The sequence below is a fragment of the Tachypleus tridentatus genome, chromosome 10 (assembly GCF_004210375.1).
Source record: "Tachypleus tridentatus isolate NWPU-2018 chromosome 10, ASM421037v1, whole genome shotgun sequence".
NCBI lineage: Eukaryota > Metazoa > Arthropoda > Merostomata > Xiphosura > Limulidae > Tachypleus > Tachypleus tridentatus.
Window position 1 is genome coordinate 42,684,045 of NC_134834.1, and position 19,408 is coordinate 42,703,452.

The 19,408-nt window shown below is 32.5% G+C and overlaps 1 protein-coding gene across 4 annotated transcripts in view; it reads left to right on the forward strand.

The window, feature by feature from the left end:
• The window catches only part of LOC143229151 (transcription factor collier-like), a 105,712-nt gene that overhangs the window by 58,259 nt on the left and 28,045 nt on the right, over positions 1-19,408 (forward strand). For all 4 annotated transcript variants that reach the window (XM_076461036.1, XM_076461035.1, XM_076461034.1 and 1 more), the window contains exon 7: positions 16,408-16,489. In XM_076461036.1, the coding sequence (XP_076317151.1) occupies positions 16,408-16,489 (82 nt within the window). The remainder of the gene's footprint in view (positions 1-16,407; positions 16,490-19,408) is intronic.

The following is a 19,408-nucleotide window of genomic DNA, read 5'->3' on the forward strand; positions in this document are numbered from 1 at the left end:
AACATTATTTTATAAATGTAAAAATAAGACATCGTTTCACAATTACTATATATAGTTATTTTTATCAGTATGACTATTTAAATAGCAGTGTTTAAAGAAAGTTGTGAAAAAAGTAACGACATAATATACGTCGTACTGTAAAAATAAATAAAACATTTTTACATAATCTCCGGCGATAGCTAATTCCCTAAATGTCGTACTGACTTTAACTTAAGGTTGTAGGATGTGTAGAGTGTAACTACAGAGGGAGTGTTAAATTACGTCACACAGAGTCTGCAACTGTTCTGCATGGTTATCTCTGTTTTCATGGCTATATGTGTCTAGAGAGAAATATTAAAAAAATTAGAACACTTGTTTTACTTGCTAAGTTTCAAGCATATGCCTTTCGTCAGACTTAGCTACTAAAAATACAAAATATAAAGAACGTGTAGAATGTATTCCTAAGTTCGGGTAGTTAGAAATTGCGCATATGAGAGCAACAAATCGCTAGGTGTTTATACAGACTAAAATATTTGAAATAAAACGTTGTGCCATAGAACAACTAATATAAACGATAACTAAAAGAGCACACTAGTGCTAGGACAAGAAAATTCGAACAAAACTATGCAGTGTTTAGAGAAAAGTCACTCTGTAAATATATGGCAACTAAGTATAAACCAGTTTTTTCTCTTACAAGAAAGTCCCAAAACTGATTTATATTCATACAGTATAAATACTAATATCTGCAGGCTATATTAGATCAGATGAACAATCAAATAAATAAACAAAAAAAACAGATTTGAAATGAAATTTCCTTTGAAGAGCTTGTGTTGTTTTACTGATAAAGATAGTTTAGTTAAAGCCACGTATGAAAGCTAAAAGAGTTGAAGCTCGTATAATGAATTACAATTTTAACAGTTTTGGATAGTTAGTGTCCGTTTCGTACGGTAGGTGCTGGAGAACATTAGTCGTTCAATGAGGTTTTATTATTTTAATTACTACAGAAGACTTGTGCCCATAGCCTTAATGTCACTTCAACAATACATGTTGGACATGTTTTTTGACAAACTATAGATTAATTATCTTGTTCTTAGCTACAGCTTTGGGCTATTATTTTATACTTCCACTTGATTTAGCTTACAATTAGCAGCTATTTGAGACCTAGTGATATATTTATAAACTTACTAGAATCACCAATCTCACAAACATAACGGTGTCTATATGTTTGAAATGTGACATTATGAGCTCGGGTATATTTCATCTTTCTATACTATCTTGCAACATGCAGTTTTCTCTTGTGGTTTCCTTCAATTCTTCATCTTCGTTTTATTGATTTGTGTTTATTTATGAAACATACGTCCTGTAGCTGTTGAAAGGTGTGTGAAATGGTTATGTAATACCAACAATATCTTTAATGAAACTGTTTAAAGAAAGTATATTATGCAGTATCAGATTGAAGTGCTGTCATTTAGCGTTTTCAATGCTTTATAGACGGGTATTGCGTATATGATCTTTTTAATTTCGTATGCTATCAATTGGTGTAATGTTCGAGTTAGTAACAAATATTTTTCATACAACACTGAAGTGTTCTCGAATGAATAACAGGATTCGGTTAACATAACCTGAAATACTGACTCTGCTATATCACGCACTTCTATGGATGATTACCCATCTTGAAATATTAAACCTCTTACACCATGCACTTCTATTATTGATAAACAATACGGGATTTAGTTTCTTTTGGAGTTGAATCTTCTCTTTGAAAGTGGAATATATTACTTCTTTTGTCTTTCATAGAAGTTTGTTCATATTTGATTTTTCAAAGTATTGTATTTCATACGATTTGACGTGGATCCAAGATGGACATTTAACAAGATAATTAATTACATCATTTACAAAACTGAAAACAGTTGCAACTTCCAGATAAACAATGAGAGAACTACTTTATGCTAAAGTACATAACTATGTGCACGTTTTCATGGTGACGTACATATATTGCTTCCAAAGATTGATGTTTAAAGCCTCGCTGTACTGTCAACTATATCTCCTGTTAGGCTTAAGAGACTCAGTGGATTCATGTTTCAAGTTATTCATACATTACGTGTCACGAACAAGTTTGAGCTTATGAGCCAAAATATAGTGACTTTTTGTTCTGAAAATGACAAATTTACTTCAACATAATTTGTACGAATCTATTTCAGTATGGATTGTACAAACATTCTTCAACATTATTTGTACGAATCTACTTCAATATGGATTGTACAAATATTCTTCAACATTATTTGTACGAATCCTCTTCGATATGGTTTGTACGAAACTACTTCAACATGGTTTGTACGGATCTACTTCAACATGATTTGTACGAATCTACTTCAACATGATTTGTACGAATGTTATTGTGTGTTTCATCAGATATCTTCTCCCTCTTTCTTGATGACGTATGCAACGAGTACAAAGTTTTTAGACACATAAATGGGCTATATCATCATTCTAATGTAAAATGAGCTAAAACTCTTTTCTCACCGTACACACAAAATATATTTCTATATTGCATTTATATCTCTCAGTAAACGTAGGGGTTTTGTGACTTATTTCAAGGTCGTGTATCAACTGTTCTATATGTGATAAAGCGTTGGGATTTTTTGATGAGATCTGAATTAAACCTATAATGTACTCATACAGTTTTAACCTTAAAGTTGAATTTAGGAACAAATGATAAGATACTGGTGGAAAGAAATCTACAGGAAAGCAGTTGATTAAATGTCCATGTGAATATCCAACGAGGACAGATAAACACACGTTAAAATAAAAATTAACGTGAATGCTCATCTAGAAAGACATAGATCTGTACCAAAAGCACATAGCCAAGTAACATATGAAAGAGTGAACGTCTCTGATTTCACTGTGTCTCTTTTTGAGTAGAATATTCGAATACGGCGTTCTCATTTTTTTATAGACACACTCAAACCGCAATATATGCGTAAGTTTGCTCGAATAGTCTTGTATAAAAATATTTATATATGAGACACAAAATATATATATGCTTACACATACAACAAAGAAGCATACATACACATATGCAGCATAGACGTTCCAGCATATATGTATGCTGCATTAACACATTATCATGTATGCCTGGTAGATTTACCTCACATCCTTGTGCAGTAAGTAAAACAGGCTAATTCAATTGTCACCATCACGATGTTATCTATTCTAATTACCTACGTCTAACCGTAAGCTAACGACGTAAATGAGATGACGTACGAAGATTTAATTAAGAACAAAATTAAACAGCTAATGATAATGAAATTTGGTGGTTTCCGGTGAATCAAATGCAGAAACTGTCCGATTAGAAACTTGAAAAGCATATAATACTTCAATATATATTTTGTCTATCTGACTTCTCCTGTAGGCTGTATTGACCATGCGAATAATAGTAGCATTATTGATACATATTCTAATTCGAAATGAAGAGACATTCTAAATAATCGGTAAACTAAAACATGACAGAGTGAATTTCTTATGTTGGCTTTTCCTTTCAGAGGTAAACTAATATTGAACATCGTTTCCTTAAGCCTCACGCGCCGTCTGTTAGAGTGTAATAGACGCATATTTAATATACGTTTAAATTCAGCATGTGTGTGTGTGTGTATCTATATATATTTCACCATTCTATTGAAATCTCCGTTACTTTAGCTGTTACTGAGATACTCATTCAGTTGCCCTCTGGTGGCAGATGGTGTACGAACATTAGTTTTACTTCACTGTGACTATAGAAGGCACCTATATCAAGAGCTTTGATTGATATTTTATACATTCATGGTGTTCAGTAACACCTGCCGTTTGTCGAGGGTGCACGTGCATATTGGCGGTTAGCACGCGTTCGAGGCCCCGAGACTTCTAACTGTGGGGAAAAATCCACGTCGTGGAGCCGATCAATCTTAGTTTAGCCTTGTCAGGCCTATCGTTGTCTCATTTTTTAGTTCGTTCGGATAGTGAACCAATTAGACAGTAGGGTGTCTAAGTGCGGGCGTGAAACACGCAGGAAAATTGGCCGATTTTTCCATCGACAAGCGACACAACTGAAGGCCTCGCCCAGGCTGGTTGGTGTACAAATTTTCCTTTCACGCTAATACCAAAACAATGTAGGTAATCTCGAAGCTTTGTGCAAATAAATCCTATACGACCTACTTTATTTGCATTAAAACCATATTAACCATAAGTAATACAGAGTAGCTCCTCTGTGTGAACGGTGAGATTTTAACAAGTCTGCGAGCGACGAGTTATCAATGAAGTAAATAATTGAAATAGATGAATGTGACTGTCAGAAGGAGTTATTTAACAACGGATTGTCTTATTGATGAAAAACTTCAGGAATGAATTCTTTTACAAATACTTTATTGATATGTTGATGAATTATTACAAACTTAAGAAACACGTTTTCTAGGAAATTTATTTTATTTTTGTATTAAAAATGATTTCAACTTAGGTATGTTACGACTAAAATAGGATAATATGTGAAATATGCTTTATCAGGCGAGGATGTGCATATACACTAACAGATTCGTTCCAAAAAGTGAAACATAAATGCACACAAAATATAAAAAATAAAATAAAAACAGTGACCACGTTTAAAACTACTGTGGAGCATGGTAAGAAAATTGCGTTTAGGTAAGATAGTATTCTAGGAAAAAATAAATATTAGCAATTATCAAGTTCTTTATTCTATTGCCACAGTTTTCAAGAGTTTGGGTTCAGCATTCTGCTAGCTCGTTAAATTGATATTTCTAGCAATATTCAGGTAAGACTTTCTGAAATGTGCTTTTCCTGCAGTCAAATGAGTCGCAACAAATGTCATTTAAAATGTGGAAGAATGGTTGATAATGTATTCTTGCTACCCTGGTTGATCTCTTTAATGTATTTGATGTTCATGCGCATACTTCATCTTAAATTGCCTGACCTGAGGCAGGAGCAGAGCGTTGCTGTGTGGCAAACAACGCATTAATACGTCGCGTTCTTGCTCTTCTATTATGACCAGCATCCCTCTGAGACCACCAAATAAGTTTTAAGTACAAGAGGAGTGGAGTCTCTTGGGTACAGTTTCTACTCCTGTGTCGTTATGTAGACACATTTTACAAACACTGACGACTGCTTTCCGAAATTGTAGTAAAAGTAGAGTTACTTGCGCAGTAGCAATCACTTTAAGATAGCTAGAGGAAGAGCTTTACCATGTTACATGAAAAAAACTGTTTACAAATGATACTGGGAAAACATGTCTAGCATTATGAAGCTAACTGAGAGAATAACGTAAATGAACTTTGTTAGAAAAACGGATAAATTCTAAGAACTATTTGATTTTTATCTATTGATTTTTCAGTTAGACAGATATTTATGATATAACAAGAGGTTATAACACACACTTAAATACCAGAAACGCAATAACAGTTACGCATTTTACATTTATATATTGTGTAGATTGTGAGCTTATATATAATTATTCTTATATTTCATCCTAGAAGTTTCACACTAGAAGATAGCTTCCTATTTGGATAACTTAAATGCAAATTTGTTTTCAGAGAAAGTTCTTATCATTAGAATTACTAGTGTAGTCCTTCTAGACTTATTTAAACATTTATGCAGTAAACTATTTTGTGGGTTAATGACTTTTGTTCGTCACTGCAATAGCTTACTATCAATAATTAATCCCATTACAGCTGCATGTGTTTATCTGTATTACATACGTAATGAGTGATTTCATCCAATATTGTAGACCAGTTTTTAATTCACTGAATTTAAGGAAAAACTCACTCAACATTATGCAGTATGTTGAGCCTAGTGGTAGTGTACGGTATAAAAGCAAGTCTATTATTTGTGGATTAACCTTCAATGCTTGTCGGTTCATGCTATTGCAAAAAAAGTGCAGTTGTAAAGAAACATAAACAAACTATGTAGTTTTCACAAACTTCATTCATTTGCTTCATGATAATTACAAGAAATAATAATACACTTTACTGAATCGATAATGAAATATCCCGAAGACTAGGCCACAAAGTCCAGTTTGGTTCTCGAACGACTCTTCACTAAATCTTATTTAATTGAGTTATTTTTGAGCAACCCCATCAAATATCACAACCATCACTCTATTTTGTGAGACTTTTACAGACCTTGAACATTGTCTATCTTGATAATAAAAGTTTAAAACACAAGTAGAGAAACTAAAGGACGTTAGCAGTTAAAAAAAATCACCTATGCAATTAAATCCGAATTCCGACAGAATATTTAGTTTATAGTTGTATCAGCATTTATATATTTTACTTCTTTGTTGTTCATGCCTGTTTTCAAAACAAATATAAGTAAACAAAAATGGAAATAAAATAAAAATATCCGGAACGATAAAATTAGACAAATTTGTCTCACGAATAAAAAAAAATGTAGCATAATAAAGCTAAGCTGGTGAACAGCAGAGCTGCAAATGAATAATTGTAAATATAATATATATATACCGTTGAAACAAAACAGTTGAGATATATAAGTAACACGTTTACATAGATGGCCAGTTTATTTTAAAATTCATATAAGAAAAAGAGTATAAGTGTGAAAACATACATTAAATTATAATTTTATTAATAAGGTAACTAGAGGTACCATGGCCCTTCAATCTAACTAATAATACATGTCCTGGAGGTTCTAGGTGTTTAGTTCTATTATGGAGGCGAGTTTGATGACAGAAGATGGGTTCGTAATGAAGTACAGTTGATGTTGTTCTAGAATTGGTCACTTTAGTTGTTCGACCCTGGACCTTTTGGTTAAACATCAAGTCAATTCTACTGTTGTGGGCAATAAATATACGCGTAGATTACGTCAAACAGTTGTCGAGTACCTTGCGATTTTCTTCACTTAGTTAAAAAAACAGCAAAAAGTTGCTTTATGTCATATCATTGAAATACAGTTTAGGTTATTTTCATTATAATGGTATTAGAAATTTTTTTATTTCCTTTAGTTCATTTTTCCTCTCAGTTAAAGTGTCGTGAAAACCTTCAACCTAAGAAAACATGTCTGTTTGATTAATTGTTTTTAAAATATAAATACCATACATAAATTTCTACATCACGAAAACAGAGTCTCATCTGCTAATCACTACAGTTACTTAGATATTATTTTTGTCTCCCAGTTAATGAAATTATTTTAATTTTGGCTTTAAAATACATTTGTTATCAAAGAAGACATACTATAATCAATTATTTTAGTTGTATCGAACTGTTCTTTAAGCAAATATTAATTTGGCTCTGCGTCCAGAATAGTTGGAAATTAAAGTTGAATTTTGTCTTTGTTTTTGTTTATTTTAAACACCAAAGAAACATGGTTTGTGTTTTGCTCTGTTTCTGGAATCTTTGGCTGAAAGAGCAATTACCAGCTGTGGTTTTTATGTTGACTGATGAATTTATGTTTAATAAAAACAATAGATCCCTTTCTACCTACTCCTATCCCTTCTTTGCGTTTATGCATACGTACTAAAGTAAATTAATCTAAAGCAAGTCATATGATTCTTAAGTAGGTATGTAGAATCACACATGCGTACATTTTATATTTATTCTAAAAGAAGAAATACTCTTCCACCATTATCATATTACCTGTTCTCTTGGGGTTACAGTGTTTTCTTTTAGTCTTTTGCTATGGCTTATTTTTCTACTTGCTGAATGTATTGCTTGATAATAGTATAAAAACCCGGCAGTCGAAAAGTAACAAGTATATGAACGTGCATTTGTGAAAATCGTTTGTAACTCTCGTGGGGCATGTGGAACTCGTGTTCTTCCATTCTCGTGCAAGCTGCACCAGCTTATCATACCAACGTCTCATACTCATCATCTATACATTATGACATTATTTAATTATGTCGCTCGAACTATGTCTGAAAACCGTTTTTTAATACTGTAATAAAGCACTTAGATAGGTAGATAGACAGATATTGAATATTCGGTATGTGTGTATTATTTTTATATTAAAAATATATGAGGAAGTTTTCCTATCTGTAAAGTTAGGTATTAGTTTAAACAGATATACAGATATATTAACAGCTCTTACTCAGCTACATGTGGTATCAATTGATACGTGTTAATGCACAGATAATATTATCAAATTATCAAACGAAATTACACAAAGTTTCTTAAAAGTTTGTTATTTTTGAAAGAAAACAAAAGACCTTGAGGTTTATATCGATACATTTTTTTATTATGAAAATTTAAAATTGTCTTAAAGTATCATATAGTCTTCTATTAGGCATTACTGTAACTCCTATTGTTTGTTCTGTAAACATACTTGAAAATACTTAATACTTATAGTCTCTAACATGTCTAACTAAAAACCAATGTGTCGATAATTTCAAGATAAATATTAATAGTGTCAGTACAAAGTGTCTTCTAAAATATCTTAACTATTATTGTTCTATATAAGTGTATTGCATCTATCACTAGATGCTAATAAGTACTATATAAATGATGTTGGATAACATATATTTTCAGCCATAGATGTTTGATAGGCGTATGCCAAACCTAATACAAGCATCTAGTGTCATTAATATCGATAAAATTCTATTTAATTTCTTGCCTTCTGTTTGTTTAAAGATTAAACAAAGAACACCGTGGTAATAGATAAAGGATAGAATACATAATCACACTTATATAACTGTTTCCTCATTTATTGTCCTCATTACTTCCAGGGTTTTGTTAACAAAGTTACAGTATAAAATAAATTCTGATTAGCAATTATACTATAAAAATGTAATAACTAACCAAAATAGTTATAACTCATATCCTTCTGCTTTCTGTCTTTAAGTATTTATTTAATATATCATTAGTGTTACAGAAAACAACGCTTGACTCACACAAATTCTACAAGAAATACAAACGGATTACTAATCTTCTAAATAGCATTTTAAAATTAGGCAAGTGGTCTAATACTGTAGACAGGTTCTTCATAGTAGGATAATACAAAAATGTCTGAGCCGGATATTTTTATTTCTAGTTGCTGTCAACAGGAAAACATAAAATTTTAATGGTGGACATTATTATTTCTAGTTTTTGTTACAAGAATCAAATTATGAATTAGGTTTACATGTAACCATTACTGTTCCGTTATTTGAAAGATAAGATAAAAATTATCGAAGCTTATTACAGCTGCCTTCAATACCTTATTAACAAAATTCGAAATATATGCACTATACAAACAAAAAAAGAGTTATATCACTAGTGCTACTACTCATGTATCGAGCACACTTATGTTACATTCCTCTATACAGAAACTGCAATGTGGAATAATGTTAGCTCTTAATGTCTTCACCTCACCTGTAGAATAATGTCAGCTCTTAATGTCTTCACCTCACCTGTAGAATAATGTCAGCTCTTATCCTGTTTACACCTCACATGCTGAACAATGTCAGCTCTAAATCTGTGTTCACTTTACATGCTATATAATGTCCACTCTTAATACTTTCACGACAAATGTGGAATAATGTCAGTCTTAATATCTTTTTCGTATATACGATATAATGTCAGCTCTTACTATCTTAATTTTATATTCGATATACGTTCTTAATGTCTTCACCTCACATGCTATATAGTATAAACTCTTAATGTTTTCGTCTCAAATGCAGTATAATTTAACGGTGCATTATGTGCACGTAAGTTAAAGAAACGTATTAGAGTCTTATAGGGTTGATGCATATCCGAGCCTAACTTTAAACTACTGTCAGGACAGAAGGCAGCCGGTAAGTAGCACCCGCTGCCACAAAGACTTTATTTTCTCCAACTAACAGGAGTAGTTTTCACTTTTGTAATAAAACCGGAGATAAAACTGATGGGGGTATTGAGCGGACTCACTTACCGGACTTATGACCCTTCGATTTGCAACCAGACTTGCTAATACATACATAGCCTTTTCTGGCCAAAATTATAAGTATAATAATTAAAAGGACATACTTTTATTTTATTGTTTTGTGGTCAAAATATTAAGTCTGGTAAAAATATGTTAAGCAAATACCAAAAATACTGAACATGTCACACGCTTATATTACGTTATGCAAACACATTAATTTGACTTTTCATTTATCCTAAGATGTTAACGACTATCTTTATAATCCTATGATTTAATTTGTTTTATTTTCTTTAAAGTAAGTCAGATATTACCATAGTATGAACTATTTTCAGGAATAAAACAGAAAGTAACAAGGTTATGCGTCTTTGCGTTCAAATTACACTAAACTCTTGCGTAGTTTGAACTGAATGTTCGAAACTCTAGGGCTGCTTCGTACGTTACAGTTCTCATAAAAAACGGACGTAGGTTATATTCAGCTGTTAGTATAGCGTAACAGCTTGTAAAGTTTCAGAGATATTTCAGAAGAAATGTTTGTGAACGTATGAAAATAGTATAGTTATAATTCTAACCTGTTATCATATAATGAAGAGGCTTTCTGAATTTTTTTATTAAAACTACAGCATAACTGCCATTTATTTAATTCCTAAATGTTCATATAGTAAAGTTTGTAAAACATTCGGTTTTAGAGCACCTAGTTTTATAGATATAAAAAGAAACCTAGTATTAGTATATATGTAGATCAATCCTCTAGAATTTTTCAGAACAATTGGCATGAAATTTTTTGGTAAACAAATTTTCCAGAATCATCTAAATAAAACCATGCACATAATCTAAAGTTTACAGCCCGTAAATGTTCAGAGATATTTAAAAGGCCAGCTTTGACATTGAGCTTTCTGAAACACGTGGAAGAATGAAGTAGTTTATTGGGTTTGGTTAACAGAAAGGTCAGCCTGGAAAATGTCAAACATGTTCAGTGTTGGCACTTCGGTGAGGATAGCTTGAAATGCCAGACAACCGTCTGTCAGTAATTATCTGTTTACAGAGCTTGAAATCACGCGAACCTCCAGATTGTTGTAGCCGACATAGACTTCATATCCGACCGCCGGAAACTTTGTAGATATTCGAACAGATAGTGGCGTTACTTTAACCGTTTTGTTCATATGATAAAGCAATTAAAGCTTACGTTACGAAGATATGAATTGCAATATTTCCACTTATCATTAGGAGCTCAATCCAAGCTGCAAACTTTCATAATAAACTGCTAATTCTAATGTTCCTCGAAAAGCCGAAGTCTTTTATTTATGTTTTTGAACAGGTGACATAAGCTGTACCGGGGTTGACTTACTTATCGCATATGAGATGGTTGCGATAACAATGCAACGTACACATGAACAATACACAAACTTGCCAAAACAAGACTTTTTCTCAATTAACGACTTTAGAAATAAGTACTGTTTTCTTCTTTTTTTCTTTTCAAAAAAGTATTCTGTAGCTAATGAGTAACCAATTAACTTATACTATATATGTACATATTTAGATATAAGTAGGGCCCGGTGTGGCATATTTTTAATGTCGTGCTTTGGATAGGTCAAAGGCTCGCGTCACATTGTTGATAAACCCGATCCGTATTTTCAGTTGTAGGAATTATAAGAATGGTAGCCATTCTAGTTATCAGGCTCCAAGCCTGAGAAAGCCGTCGCGGCAGGTGATGTCGACTAATTACTTTCTTTATGGTCAAAAGTTCAAAATTTTGGAGAGTTATATACGTGAGTCGTAGGAGTTTAGAGCCTGACCGTTTAGCCCACATATGCCGATCGTGGTGAAAATATCAATGTGTATTGTATATTGTATTATTATTAATATCAATGTGTATTGTATATTGTATTATTATTAATATCAATGTGTATTGTATTATTATTAATATCAATGTGTATTGTATTATTATTAATATCAATGTGTATTGTATATTGTATTATTATTAATATCAATGTGTATTGTATATTGTATTATTATTAATATCAATGTGTATTGTATATTGTATTATTATGTTCCACTATCACTTGCTAGAAATTCTCAATAAATTATATGTTTGCGATTTATTTATAAAACTAATTGCATAGAGAAATTGTTATAGCATCTGATGAGAAGTGAGGCTCTCAGTGTATGTTTATTCTGCCTTTATGTTCTACAAGTTCTTCTTAAACAGTCTGAGTGATTGACTTCCTCATTTTAATTTATCCAGCTATATGAGAAACGATATGACTGTATAATTTGATTAACATTAGGTCTGTTTATTATGGTGTGAAGTGTGTTGCTTTTATTGGAACACATCAGTATTCTAACACATAACCACATGTTTCGATTACTTAAGTCATCAGATGAATTTTATTTTCTTCCTATCCCACAAATCCAGAATACGTCAAACAATGTATTTTGTATAAATCCAGAATATGTGAAACAGCGTGCTTTCAACGTATCAAGAATACATGAAACGATGTGTTCTCTACAAATCCAGAATACGTCAAACAACGTGCTTTCTACATATCCACAATAGATAAACAATATGTTCTCTACCTAACCAACTAGAATATTTCAGTATCTTTTGTACATATCCAAATTGTATCAAACAATATGTTTTCTACATATTCAGAATGTATCAAACAATATGTTTTCTATATATCTAGAACATGTCAATGTATGTTCTCTTTTCAGAATATGTCTGTTATGTGTTCTCTACATAATCAGAATACGCCAAACAATATCCAGATCATGTTAATGTGTTCTTCACATATTGACAATATGTCAAACATTGTGCTCTCTATAGCTTCTCTAGTATTTTGTCTGTCTATTCTCTATGTGTTTTCTCTCGGCCTTCAAAATGGTCATGAGTTATGGATCATTTTTTCGTGTAGCATATACTGCCTTTTCATTCAGACGTTTTTACTTGTATACATTTATGTATGTACGTCTCCTACTTGTCTCTCTCTTTCTTCCCGCTTGAAAATCCGGTCTATCTCATTATTTCGGTACTTACAGTTGTGTATAACTTTGAAATGTTTCCCCTAAATTTTAAGTTAATTTAACTTAACCTGTAATTAACTTAAAATTTAGGGGAAACATTTCAAAGTTATGATATATATATCATTTAAGTAAATTTTAATTAAGTAACTTAGGGTACTGTAAAAGGTGTATCTTTTTACTTAAGATAAAAATAAATTTGACGCTAATACGACACACCTCAATAGAACACGAAGTGCAGAGAAATATGTGTACAAGTGGAAAATATTTCCTAAGTTTTCAGTGTCTCTTGCAGGTTTCTGATTTTCGCTCAATGCTATACAAGGGCCGTCAAGTGGGAATACAGGTCATCCATAACATTCAGTTCCAGCTCTTGTGGTATTCGTGCCTAACACAATAGTGTGAGACAAGAACTCCCGGGTTCACAGTCCGGTGCGCTAACAAATGGGTCAAGCTCGGTCCATTTGTAGTGTTAACAAAAATCGGTGAACACACAGATTACCGTGTGCTAGAGTAAACTCATTCTTAATCTTAATGGTTTTGAATGTAATAATGACTTCTTTATTCAGATAAAAAAGTGCTACTATGGATACAAAAATAACACCAAATTATGTGTTTTATGTGAGATCTAAAAACTATAGTGTTAGAAAGTTTTATAAACAAACCATTCATCTAAATACATATGTTGATGCTATTATTTTCTTATGAGCAGGAAAGGAAGATTCTCTATTATACTTTTGTAGATATGAAAATTTCTTTCATGGTTGTAACAGATTTACTATGGAATATGTCACAGTTTTAGACATGACTCTTACACAGAAACATGTCTGTCTACACATTGGCTGCACAAAAAGCTGACCGATAGATAGAATACCTCTACTTTAAAAGTTGTCATCTTCCCCACGCTAGACACAACTCAGATTCAAGAAACGTGCTTTGACAGTAAGAGCTACAAAAGTCATAACTGACTCGTTAAAAAAAGGAAAATATGATAGAAGGAGGTTTTTGTCTGTATTCAAACAAATTACAAGCTAATAATTTCTTAAGTAACGGTAACTTAAAACAAATACCGGATTAAAAATCCTCTCACGTTTCACTGGTTATTATTATTTAATACTCAAAACTGAGAAATCTACTTTGGATTATGAAGAAACACTTTTAATGATCGACTAAAATCAATTTTCTCGACGCTCCTGCTGCTTAATTTAAAAAAAATCAAAACGTGAAAATCCCACTTTATTCATGCTAAGGTCAATTTGAATTTCTCATCAGGCGGAAGTGTTGTTGCATATAGACCAGATCTCTGACAAAGACAACGAAATACAATACAAAATCGTAACTTGCATCACAAAAACAACAACAAGTTTTTAATTCAATGCCTAAGATTTAACCTTAATATGTGGTTCATCACAAGTATAAGAAAACGTTTCAACAAATATTCCATAACTACAAACAAAGAAGCTTCTGTGGTTAAACAAAAACCTGACCAATCCATTCTGGACATTCGTTTCACGTCAAAAACAGACAGAGAAATTCTTGATGACGAGAAACCCAATTGAAGTAAAATATATATCTCAGAACGGCTGATATGGGTGTTAACACTTTTACTAATAAAGCAGCGAACAACGTTTCGCCCTAAGAAGGTCATCTTCAGGTCGAAACATTGTTCTCTGCTTTATTAGTAAAAATGTTAATACGTGCTTTTTAATACCGTAATGTTAAACGGTATCAGTTTTGATTCTTGGAATATTTATAGGATGACTCTAAAATTAACTTATTTCATGTCTTCACTTACTATTTAACCTACAGTTTGATCATCCATTACTTTCTTAGTTAGTATAACCATTGTTTAAGTCTGCAAGGGTTATTCTATTACTTAATATTTTTTTACTCTTTTACAAAACAAGTACTGTAACAAAATAAAATGTCTTGTGAGAATTTTGACTTTCGTATTTTGTTTTTATGGTTTGGTCTCTCAATTGTTTGTTTGTTTTTGAATTTCGCGCAAAGATACACGAATGCTATCTGCACTAGCCTTCCTTAATTTAGCAGTGTAAGACTAGAGGGAAGGCCGCTAGTCTTCACCACCCACCGCCAACCCTTGGGCTACTCTTTTACCAACGAATAGTGAGATTGATCATAACATTATATCACCTCCACGGCTGAAATGGCGAGCATCTTTGGTGCAACGGGGATTCGAACCACCTACCAAAGAAAAGTGGGATTGACCGTCACATTATAACGTCCCAATGGCTGAAAGGGCGAGCATGTTTGATTTGACGGGAATTTGAACCCGCGATCCTTGTCTTATGAGTTGAGCACTTTACATACTTGACCGTGCTGTACGCCAATCTGTTTCATTGTGTATTAGAATATAGTTATTATTATAATAGTTATATTTAAGCATTTAATTCTTTTAACCTCATAACACTACTGAATCGTTCATTAACTTGAGCAAAATACGAGTCCTCGACATTTCATTTGCTTAATGACATCGTTTTCGTTTCTTCAGTGGAGATTGGTCAGCTTTCACGACTACTTCGACAAACACTTTTGGTTCATATAACGCGTTCATCTTGTTCGTATTTTATCTCACAATAATCTTTAACTCTTTTTTTACTCCTAAAGAAGAAAGTCAGTCTAATCGGAAAAGCTTCTGGGTGTTATGAAGATATCTACAAGAAATAAACTTGTAATTATTTTGCAACCGTTTGGTGTTAATCTCTAAAAAAAGTAATAAATATTTCTATTAAACAGGTACCACCATGGAGAGAAAATATAAGTTTCATTATTTTGTAAAAGTTCTATTGTATAATTGAGAAAAATAATAGCTTTTAAAATGCAAGTAATATGTTACTATTTCATTTCGGAACAAATGCATATTTATCTATCTATATGAATGTATTTATCAAGATTGTTAGATATAACAGTTGTATTGAAATTGTAGTTAAAAGTGTCGCTTTTTATGTTAAGTTAACCTTCACTTATGTCAACATAAAATATGCTGATATTGACAGAGGTGCACAATACTAAAAAACCAACTTCGAAACCAAAATATAATGAACCATTCATTATATACAATCTGTTTTTAGTTATGGTCGTTTTTTGTGTTGATGGTTTAAAACATATGAGATCATGAAATTTATTTCCGGAATCAATTTTTAGCTATTTTATATTTTTTTCACTACACCGATGAAATTATATAAATACAGGTTACCAACTTCTGGGCTACTCTTTTACCAACGAATAGTGTTGAGCATGTTTGGTGTGACGGGGGTTCGTAACCGCGACCTGACCCTCAGATTATTTATCGAGCGCCCTAATCACCTGACCATGCCGGGCCTAATTGATTATAGAATGGAATTAATAGAAGTCGCTACCATTAACACTGAGTATGGAACTGAGTTAACAAAAATTACCGCAATTAACAAGTAAGGAATACAATTAATAAAAGTTACCAGAATTAGCATTAAATATGAAATGGAGTTAATACGCGTTAACGCTGCAAACTAATACTATTTTTAATTTGTTTGTTTCTAGGTTTTTCCTTAAGCTATTTCTCAAATGTAACCAGAATTGCCTGAAAAATGCAGGAAATCCACGGGACATGCGGCGGTTTCAGGTAATCATCTTTTTTTCATTTAGCATTCCTTTTATGATGATAAAACTCTGTTATGTTTTCCAAAGATTAGTTAGACAAGCAATCACTTTAATCTGCTGTTACCGCTTGTATTAATAAAGTTTACCGATAAAGAAATACATAATGCAGTACATGAAATTTGTTTTACATATTTGTAAACTAAATAAACCACGTTTTTCTTTAAAGTATTCAAAGTTTGTTTGCGTGAAAATCATTTTATTGACGTTACTACATTCAGCAGTTTGTGAAACAAATCTTAATTCACTTTTAAACACCGAAAATTGGTGAAGCATTAGAAACCTAAATTTATGATAATAATTCCACAAACTCCACATGTTTTTTACCCAAATTCATCTCAATTTGGGTCTTTCTGATTTAAAGTAAGAACTATTCAAATATTAGTATTTCAAATCTATCTTTCATCTTCTCACAAGTTATTGCCCAACAAGATCTTCTAACAACACAAAACTCTTTATTTGCTGGACGAAGAGAGACAATAGGTTCTCTTAAATGCTATTAATAAATGCATTATAATACAAATGAAATAATGAAGATTGATATGGTTTTGGTTTGTTTTGAATTTCACGTAAAACTACACGAGTGCTATTTGCGCTAGCAGTCCCTAATTCAGTAGTGTAAGACACGAGGGAAGGCAGCTAGTCATGATCACCCTCCGCCAACTCTTGGGCCATCTTTTAGTGGGAATGGCCGTCACATTATAATGTCTACACGGCTGAAAGGGTGAGCATGTTTGGTGCAACGTGGATTCGAAGCCGACACCCTTAGATTACGAATCGAGTGCCTTAACCACCTAGTCATGCCGAGCCGTTTGATATGGAAAAAAGAACATCTGTAGTTTACGTGTATTTTTCACAACTTTTAGGTTCGTAAGTTCAAGGTACTTTAACAACAATTTCTTCATCACTGCATCAGCTGATTTTGTCTGCTTGTCCACAAACAGTTTTGAGAGATTTGAAACTGAAGTATTTTGTGTTGTAGAATGAATGTTTATTTCACTATTCTTTAAGGATTAAATCGCTATTAACGTGTAATAAAGAGATTTTTGTTTCTAATAAGGAATGAAAGAATATTCTTTGGTTTTCCTCCTCTCCACGTAATGTACACTATTCAAGGACAAAAACGCAATCAGTTGAATTAAAAAAATATATATTCTTTTTTCCGAATGAGTATTCAACAAATGAGGTGCAACTGAGATTATAACCAACACTTAGCATGACGTTTGAAACATACATGGTCGACGTGAAGAAGCAAGAAAAGCCTTTTTTTTATTACGTTGCAGACTAAAATATAAGATTTCATCTCCAATATTTTTGGTTTGTAACAGATCTTGACTGAAAGCCTAAGTAGAGTTAGTGTTTACATCAGTTCAACTAATATGCACTCGTTTGAAACGTAACTTTTATTTGTATAAGTTTTCTGCTTGCTATATTCGTAGGTTGTCTTATCCATAATCCGTAAAGTTGAGTAATACTACTATTGTATTTTAAAAACTTTTATTCAACTCTAAAAGCCAATAGATTTTAAAATGCCGCCGGGAATCGGAGCCGTTTAACTTTGTCGACTAACTTGTGAACTTGTTAAGTGTTGACGGCCCACTGAGCCAGGAACATTGAGTGGAATATTGGCTGGTAGATATTTTGTTCTACTTTATAGAAGCGCTGTAACTCTGATGAAAGAATGCAAAACGTCTGTAGGTTGTTATATCAAAGCACAGTAGAATACAGAAGCGGATTCCCATGACTACATTTCTTTATCCCTGCGGCATCATAAGAAGCTGAAACAAGAGGCTGAGAGCTGAACAGTTTCAATAAATAAACATTTCCAAGTACTGGTGACAGATGATGTAGACCTTTTTTTCTTTCATTTCTGATCCCAAAGGCATCAGCCAACGACAAGGTATTTCGTCTATATTTGCATTTGCTTATCAAAGACGGAAGCATTGTGGAGCGTCATTACAGCATCCGAATTCATGGCTCTTCGGTGATGGCCCAAGCTGGTGTGGAAAGGGGACCCACGGGAAAAAGAGACAAATTTCCCCCTACGTGCCATTAGCTACAACAGTACTTTTATTTCAGAGCCTTACAGTACACCTGGGGATGGAGATGCGTGCTGCTGTCTGAGCTCATCCATTTTACCCTGCCAACAAACAACATTGTGCTATATAAGAATGACTCAAGCTAGGGCAAAACAACTACACTTTGATCAAGGAATGAAAGCATTAAGGCTTAGAGCTAGATTTGGTACGTTTTGTAATATAAACATAGTCAAATCACAAAGCCAATTTATTTATTGTTTTAATTTTTGTAATTACTTAGCAGCGTTAATATTGGGTTAAATGATCATTATTTCTTCAGAATATATGACATTGATAAAATAGTGCATACAGCACTAACTAGATCTAAGATGTAATTGGTACAATGAATTTATTGCTTATTTAGAAAATGTAATAAAACACCATGTTCTTTAAGTTATTCTTGCTATAGACATAATTAACAAATGAGATGGATAGGTATAGCCTTAACAATATATCTGAACTTGCTTATGACTCTCGTATTTTGTACGACTACCTAGCACTGTTTTATTATACTATTAAAAATGTTGGGCATTTATGCCTCAATGTTAGACTCAACGTATGCACATCAATTATATACACACGTATATCTGAACATTACATGTATACAAGAAATACCCTAAATGCCACTACTACGAAATGCAGTGGGTCACATAATTTCATCACCTCAGCTCTATTTGATTATAAATCTAGAGACATATTTACTTTCACTTATATTTAATTTTCTGGCATTAAGATATTAAGAAAATTATTTGCTAAATGGGTCGACTATATTATTCTTTAAGTTTTAATTTTCTCCTTGAACACAC